The sequence below is a fragment of the Gekko japonicus genome, unplaced genomic scaffold (genome assembly GCF_001447785.1).
Source record: "Gekko japonicus isolate JY-2015 unplaced genomic scaffold, Gekko_japonicus_V1.1 scaffold298, whole genome shotgun sequence".
Taxonomy (NCBI): domain Eukaryota; kingdom Metazoa; phylum Chordata; class Lepidosauria; order Squamata; family Gekkonidae; genus Gekko; species Gekko japonicus.
Window position 1 is genome coordinate 1,219,133 of NW_015163615.1, and position 8,145 is coordinate 1,227,277.

Below are 8,145 nucleotides of genomic sequence, written 5' to 3' on the forward strand. Positions count from 1 at the left end.
AATATCAACAAGAAGTAAGTTTTCCAAAACAAAGCAAAAGTTATGTGTTTTAATTCCGCTTCGTATATTTTAGCAGCTTTTGCGTTCGCTCAAAGTATTTTTATTTTCGATTTAAAACCATTTTTACAGTTTACTCATATGGGGTGGTGGTGCTTGAAATCTCCTCCCCCCGTGCTTCAAGCTTAGGTGCTTCCAATTACTACCAAGGCTCCATTCGCTTATTTGTCACCTGAGCTTTGCTTAACTCACAGTTTGTAGCCTTGGAGGTCTTTTGGAAGTCTTTTTAGAAGTTTGATCATGCTCGCTTGCTCCGGCAGTCGTCTCTAGGCACCATGCTGGCTCTGCGGTGACGGTACCTATTGGGGAAGAAGGTGAGCCTCAATTCCTTGGGCGTCCCCTTGGAAGAGGCTCTCCTCAGCTCCCCAGACTGGGGGTCTCCAGGACAAACTCAAATCCCTCCCGTCAGCCGTGTCTCGGTGCGTCTCCATCTAAGCGAGGCGAGACGCGTCCGAGCTGCAAAACGCTTAAACCGGAAGTCTCCATACTAGTGTTTTGGATTATTCAGGTTCCCAATACTGTTTTGGGATTTGTTTTTTCCATGGAAGATTTTTTTTGAGCCCGTTATTTCCTGTGGTGGGACTTGAATGGCTGCTTTTCAAGCCAATAACACCAAAATTACTAGTCCTGCCTGGAGCTGCGGTGGCTCAAGTGGTTAAGACGCTGAACTGCAGGCTGTGGAAGGTCGGTAGTTCAGAAGTTCGAGACCTGAGTGTGCCGCATGACGGAGTGAGCTCCCGTCTCTAGTTCCAGCTCCTGCCAACCTAGCAGTTCGAAAGCAAGAAATCGCAAGTAGATAAATAGGTACCACTTCAGTGGGAAGGTAACAGCCTTGGTGTTTAGTCATGCCGGCCACATGACCACAGAAATGTCTTTGGACAGCGCTGGCTCTTTGGCTTTAAAATGGAGATGAGCACCGCAACCCTAGAGTCGGATTCGACTGGCTTTTGAGCAAGGGAACCTTTACCTTTACCTCTTAGTCCTGCCTGTACACTGAAGACCCCACAAGTTACAAACAAACAAGGAGTCCAATTCTACCAGCCCCTGAACATGGTGCCCCCAAACCAGCATACTTGTCTCCATTGTTTCCTATGAGAAAAAAAATCCAAGCTTTCTCCAACACAAAGAAGCTATCAGCCAAATACACAAGAGCAACCACTGGCCAAAAACCTCCAAATGCAAACAAGCAACAACCCCAACAGAACTAACATCAAACCAGAGAATCCCAGAAGAAGCCAAGGCAATTTGGCAAGGCCAACACAACCAATGCCAAACCAGAGAATCTAAGCCAAACCAACATCAGCAAAGTATGCTGTTGCAAGCCATCTGAACCATGAAGAAAGGTGAAGTATAAATAAAGGGCCAGTGTCAAACCACAGAAGCCGAACAGAACCCAGGGCTAGTGTGGCAAGCCCAACACAACCAGCATAGCCAACCCAATACAGTTTGCAAAATCAACCCTAAAAAGGACAAACCCTTTAGAAATTAACTTTTAGAAACAGAGAAAATGCAAAGCAGCTAAAAGTTTTAAAACAAGCCCAGGGAATCCAACAAAACAGCACAGTCCTTTTAAGCTCTTTTTGAAAAAAGCACAAAATAAAACAAAGAAAAACTATTCTTGAAAGAAAACAAAGGCTCCCCCCACAAACCAACAGGCAAAACCAAACACACATAAAAACTTCAAATAATGTGGACAAACCAGTCCTAAAGATGTCTGGGCCAGGCAGGCAGCAGAAATCCAAGGCACAGACCAGAGCAGCAGTAAGCACCACCAGGGCTCCAAACAATCTGCAGGAAAGGCCTGTTTTTATCCTCTTTGCTCATGCTCAGAAAGCGAAGGAGGGCTATGAGAGAACTGTGATGACTGGGCAGACAGTTCTAGTGCTCCCCCTGTCATTTGATCCCATTGCTTAGGAGAGCTGCCTCCCTCCCATTGGCTGGGAAACCTGTTAAATGAAAGAAAAAAGGCCTTGGGAGCCTTAAAATGTCAGCCCCAGATATTCCCATGTTTCTGGAAATATTCAGGACCCCATTACCAGCATTCCAATAATTCCAAATATTGTATCTGAAAAATACTGATATTTTTTGGATATATTTTTGGACTGGAAATATCTGAATGCACATCCTTAGTGCCATGTACAAAGGACTGATTATTTTAAGAAAAGAATTCCCTGAAGACATTTCCCATCTAGAATCATTTTGGGGTGAGGGCAGCAATCCAAGTAAATCTCCCATCATGGCACAGTTTGGTTTAAAGTTCTTTGTCTGCATGAAGCTCTTACAGGATGTCAAGGGAGTAACATGCAGCAAAGGTAACATCTGACTTAAAAGCATAACATGGTTCTTGGTTTACATTTACAGACACGGGAAATCCAAATACATAACATGGTTCTTGGTTTACATTTACATTTACAGACACGGGAAATCCAAATACCCATTTGAAAGCCATTTGTTAAAAAGCTTTAACTCCAATACAAGTCTTTTAGAAAGGTGAAAAGGCTATCAACTTAGCATACACACAAAGAAAAGGCAGGCAAAGCTCATGTTCTAACCTCTCCATAGTTTTCAGTTTATTTCGCAATTTTCGAGCGTCTTCTTTTGCACTCTTAGTGTCCTCTTGCTGCTGCTCCAGATACTTCATTTGTTTCTGAGAAAGAGAAACACCATCAGTGCCTAGAAGGCAGCTCCATGGCAACCCACTACAGAACTCTGAGCCATCCCCACTGCTCTTGCTACCAGGATCAAGATGGTTTCAAAATCCCACACAGTTGAAATCACCCACCCTGCTTTCCATATTTGCTCTGTAACTCCTCCGTACTGATCATGAGACACGATCCATGACATCTCTATTAGTGGTAATTAAAGTTACCATTCAGAAGTGAGACAGGCAATTCTAGGAGGAAAGACCACATTTTTTCTGCAGATCCTTCTAGTCTATGTGCTTCCTGATCCTACTTCTATCCCAACTTCTTTAGTATACAGTGATAAAAATAATTAAGGAATTTCCACATGAAGACTGAACTGATTCACACATTATCTACACATGACATGACTGCTCATGCAAGTGGTATTAACCAACAGAAGCAGTGCAGTATGGTAGGAAGAGACATGCACAAAGTTATGCCTCTTCTTTTGCGATCAGGAAAATATCTTGCTCAAGTTCTCTTTCCATTGCTTATGAGTAAACCACTAACATGCACAAAGTTATGCTTCTTCTTTTGCGATCAGGAAAATCTCTTTCCATTGCTTATGAGTAAACCACTACCACTTTATAGTGCTTGAACAATTATTTGCAGGTAACATGCAAGTCAGTTCCAAGTCTTCATGTGGCAATTCCTTATGTAAAGGCAGCTTGCAGACATGCTGAGACACACAGCTTCCTTTATGGGACCTGCACAGATTCAACAGATCTGCAGAGGGGAAAAACCCTCTTCAGTACACTTGTGATTTCCCAGGCTTCGATTGGGCTGGTCAGCTTAACACACACTTCAAAGGCTCCTGCCTACTCTCACTCAGCACTGAAAACTAAGAAAGGAGCAATGCTGTTTGATCAGACTTCAGAGAAAAAACTTGTCAACAGCTAGAATATGTGCAAGAGGATATTAAAGTTCTACTCTGTGCTCTACTCTGTGCAGAAAGTGATGGATGCTAAATGCATTTGGCAAAATACCATTCTAGCTCTTCACCTTATTAAAAGGTCTAAAATGTTTACAACCTGATGGGGGCTCAAGCTGACTGGCAGTAATGGTACCCCTTTTCTACTCACCCCCATTTTTACAGCTCATTTTAATGTTGCTACTTTATTGCTTCTGCAAACTCAGCGGCAGCTAAAAATTCAACATCTTGCAGTGAGATGCATCCCTAACATCCCATAATACCAGACCAGACAGAGTGGATTTAACACCTGTAACTGCTGGAAAGGGATCACACAATATCACAAATACCAAAAGTAAAAATGAATCTATTAGTGTATTTTACAGAATGACTGAATGCATAAGAACAAATTTGGTTACAGTTCAGACATAGGACAGAATAGTAACCCTAGAAACCATTTTAAGCAAGGAGGGGTTTGTCTGAAATTAAATCATCAACAGGTATAGCTCCCAGTGCCCTAGAAGAGATGCTACAGTATTTGCCTGATCAAGGAAAGTAGCAAATAAAGTGCATTATATTGCAGCCTCCAACATCCTGGGAGGTTAGATTATAGAAGTAGGAATGAAAAGCATGTGTGACCTTCCTCTTCCAGTGTCCCTCCAAGCTCACATGCTAAAATGCCACACTGTTTATGAACCAACATAAATCAATAAATCCTGTCCCCCTTGCCAATTCAGAAAATAGCATCCGTATTAGTGGCCATCTAAATGCAGAAACAGGTAGTTATAATCAACCTTTCATTGAAATCCCTTCAAAAAACACAGACTGATTGAGTAGCTTTCATTTAAATGTCTTAAGCTTTCATACCGATAAATGATATTTTCAGGGTCTCCTTTCTGTCTCAACATCATAACATTGTCCAGGGACGTATCAACTATCTTCCCAGGAGGTCAGTTTGGCACTATATATGATAGGCTGCATCTGATCATAAGTTTTTAATTTTTAATTTATGCATTTCAGTTCTTAACAAGAACAGTTCATTGTCAACATCGTTGACATCATTTTTACAGCAGACGCCTAAATCAGACCTCCAAAACCAGGAAGGCAGTACGGGGCCTATCCTGGGTTTTTCAGATTAGGTCAAGTGGGAACAGATCCAGGCGCCAGCACTTTACATTCACCTAGCAAATAGAAGGGGAAGTCGTGGAAGTAGGACAGACTTCACGTTCCTGGGATCCCAGATCACCGCAGACTGTGACAGCAGCCATGAAATTAAAAGACACCTGCTCCTTGGGAGGAAAGCGATGGCGAACCTCAACAGCATGATAAAAAGTAGAGACATCACCCTGCCAACAAAAGTCCGCATGGTCAAAGCAATGGTATTCCCAGTAGTCATGTATGGCTGCGAGAGTTGGACTATAAGGAAGGCCGAGCACCGAAGAATAGATTCTTTTCAACTATGGTGCTGGAGAAGACTCTTGAGAGTCCCTTGGACTGCAAGAGGATCAAATCAGTCAATCCTAAAAGAAAGCAACCCTGACTGTTCCCTGGAAGGCCAGATAATGAAACTGAAGCTCAAATACTTTGGCCACCAAATGAGAAGGGCGCACTCACTGGAGAAGACCCTGATGCTGGGAAAGATTGAAGGTCAAAAGAAGACTGGGATGGCAAAGGATGAGATGGTTAGACAGTGTCATAGATGCAACAAACATGAAATTGAGCCAACTTCAGAGGACGGTAGAAGACAGGAAGGCCTGGCGTGATCTGGTCCATGGGGTCGCAAAGAGTCGGACTCGACTGTGCGACTGAACAAGAACAACAAGAAGCATCTCTCTAAGATGGAAGGTTTACTAGCCTGGCTTCCAGTGGGTTTATCCTTTGTAGATGCTGCCAGTGTCAAGAGGCTTATTATTCCTGGATGCTGATGTTGCAAATTAGAAGTTATACCATACAATTTATTCAAGATATAAATGACCACAATCATTTCTCACTTTTTTAGAAACATGGAAATAGTGTTGTATTCACATCTGTACAGAAAACAAAGTCCAACCACTTTAACATCATTATTAAAAAATGCTCATACCTTGAGAGTAGAACACAGCATTTCCATGTCAGATGCAGCTTTCTGAAGAGATTCAATGGTGGCATTCCGAACATCCAGAGTTTCCCTCAGTGAGTCCACAACAGATTGGCAATCCCGTTTCTCCTTTTCTGAAATAAAGCATAATACTTATAATCTAACTGTTTGTAGGCCTGTGGACTAAGGGCAGGCATGCGACCTGAACTGTGAATGAAGCACACAGAACTTTCAAAGATTTAGAAATGGTGTGGAACTCCGTCCAAGCCAATGGATTGAAACCACTGAATCTGATCCATTAGAAAACATCGCCACATCAAATAATCCTTGTTAGGAGCTCAAAAAAGCTTCAAACCTTCCTTTGGTTCCAGAGCAACTCTGTACTCTCTTTCAAAGCCAGTTCACTTAGCAGTACCAACACTAGCAAACTAGCTGCCACTACCCTCTCAGGATCAAAACAAATTCAGGCACATTGGGCTGCTGTTCAGGGAGACAGCATTATTCAAAACTAGACACTTTTGGGAATCAAACTCTTGATGCCTGGCTTTAGAAGGTGCTATATTTTGTTCTTCCAGTGTGAATTCCTTTGTGTTGGGTGCATGCTTGGAAACGCCTGTTGGATGTTGCTGTGGACAGTGAGAGTGCTGACATGCTGAACCATTATTCTGCTATAGGGTTCTGCTTCTATTTTTGTCACTCCCTAGCACCACCACTTTTGCTGCTGGGTGAGATAGCATTCAAATATACTCTGTTTAATCCCTGCAAACTACACACTACTCCAGCGTACATATCTACAGTACCATCAAGACTTTTTACAGCATTGCATGAAAGGCAAATTTATGAGACACAAACCTAGAAGTATAAGCAAATACATTGTCTTTTGACCCTGACTAGGGCCCCCTGGAAAAATGCATGAGGTTCATTGTGTTGCTTAATTCAACATAGCACCACATTACTAATTGCCACTACTATTTCGAGGATGCACCAGTATAAACACTTGGGGCAAGTTAATCAAATTCCTCTTTGTTTTAGGCAGAAAAAATCTTAACTTATTTTTGGCTCCGTAATTCATACCTTCAACGAAAGGCAATAAAATCTAATCATGAACAAAGTTCTTTAGAAACAGAACCATCTCATGTTTTAAAATTTCTGTCATTCAAATGGAGTGACATTTTCTTTTTACGGCTTATTACCCAAATTTCGAGACAAGCTGCCTACAGACACTGCTTTAAAGCTATTAACAAAGTCTCCAGGGCTTTCTCACTCACCTGCTTCCATAAACTATTTCAAAAACTGAAGTTTACCATGCTCTTTACCGCAATGAGACAATGGAAGTGCATGAGCAGTCAAGCACATGGACTGTCATTTGGACATCTAGCTAAGTTCCCTTCCCCCCTGCTTCCCAGTCTCCTACTTCTATTTGGTTTCTCAGCTGCATGCAACCCTGCTACAGTTTTCTACAACAGGACCACTGACATTAGGCAGATATGAATTTCGTAATAAAGAGGCAATAATTTTAAGCCTTCTGGATATTCTAATCCAGCTCTTCACTGATCTCAGCTGGGCCACACAAAAGACTTATGGCTAAGCATAGCCCTTTCAGCCCTGGTCAGCAAGTGCCCCCAAACGTTTCCATCTGTGGGTAGGGCTTTATCTTCATCTCTCAGTCTTAAACATAGCTTAGGAATAAAACCACCACAAACTTTGTCACTCCTAGTTTTACTTACAGATCTTGATGCAGAGCAAACTCCATTTTCCAACTCACCTTTCAAGAACAGCTGGGCTTTCACTCTGTCCAGTTCATTCTGAAACACAGCACATAGAGAACCAAATTAGTTTGCACCACCACTCAAATCTCCAGCACAGTTTAGAATTACCACTAAGTGACCCTCTAGAATCTTATGCAAAAAGTCTTCACACCAGGAGTGTCCAAATATGACAGACAATTAAGAGTTAGGTCACCTAATAATAAATACAATGGTATTAATTCAGAACAGGGTGTTTTGCATATATGTACCCACGCGCGCACACACACACACACACAGGGCTTTATCTTCATTTCTCAGTCTTAAGCATAACTTAGGGATAAAACCACCACAAACTTTGTCACTCCCAGTTTTCCTTACAGATCTTGATGCAGAGCAAACTCCATTTTCCAACTCACCTTTCAAGAACAGCTGGGCTTTCACTCTGTCCAGTTCATTCTGAAACACAGCACATAGAGAACCAAATTAGTTTGCACCACCACTCAAATCTCCAGCATAGTTTAGAAGTACCACTAAGTGACCCTCCACAATCTTATGCAAAAAGTCTTCAGACCAGGAGTGTCCAAATATGACAGACAATTAAGAGTTAGGTCACCTAACAATAAATACAATGGTATTAATCCAGAACAGGCTGTTTTGCATATATGTACC

General features: G+C 42.1%; 1 protein-coding gene across 1 annotated transcript in view; it reads right to left on the minus strand.

Moving 5' to 3' along the window:
- The window catches only part of TRAIP (TRAF interacting protein), a 34,631-nt gene that overhangs the window by 14,069 nt on the left and 12,417 nt on the right, over positions 1–8,145 (minus strand). The window contains exons 4-6 of the mRNA XM_015407399.1: positions 7,893–7,932; positions 5,735–5,862; positions 2,610–2,704 (exon numbers count right to left, since the gene is read on the minus strand). Coding sequence (XP_015262885.1) covers positions 2,610–2,704; positions 5,735–5,862; positions 7,893–7,932 — 263 coding nt within the window. The remainder of the gene's footprint in view (positions 1–2,609; positions 2,705–5,734; positions 5,863–7,892; positions 7,933–8,145) is intronic.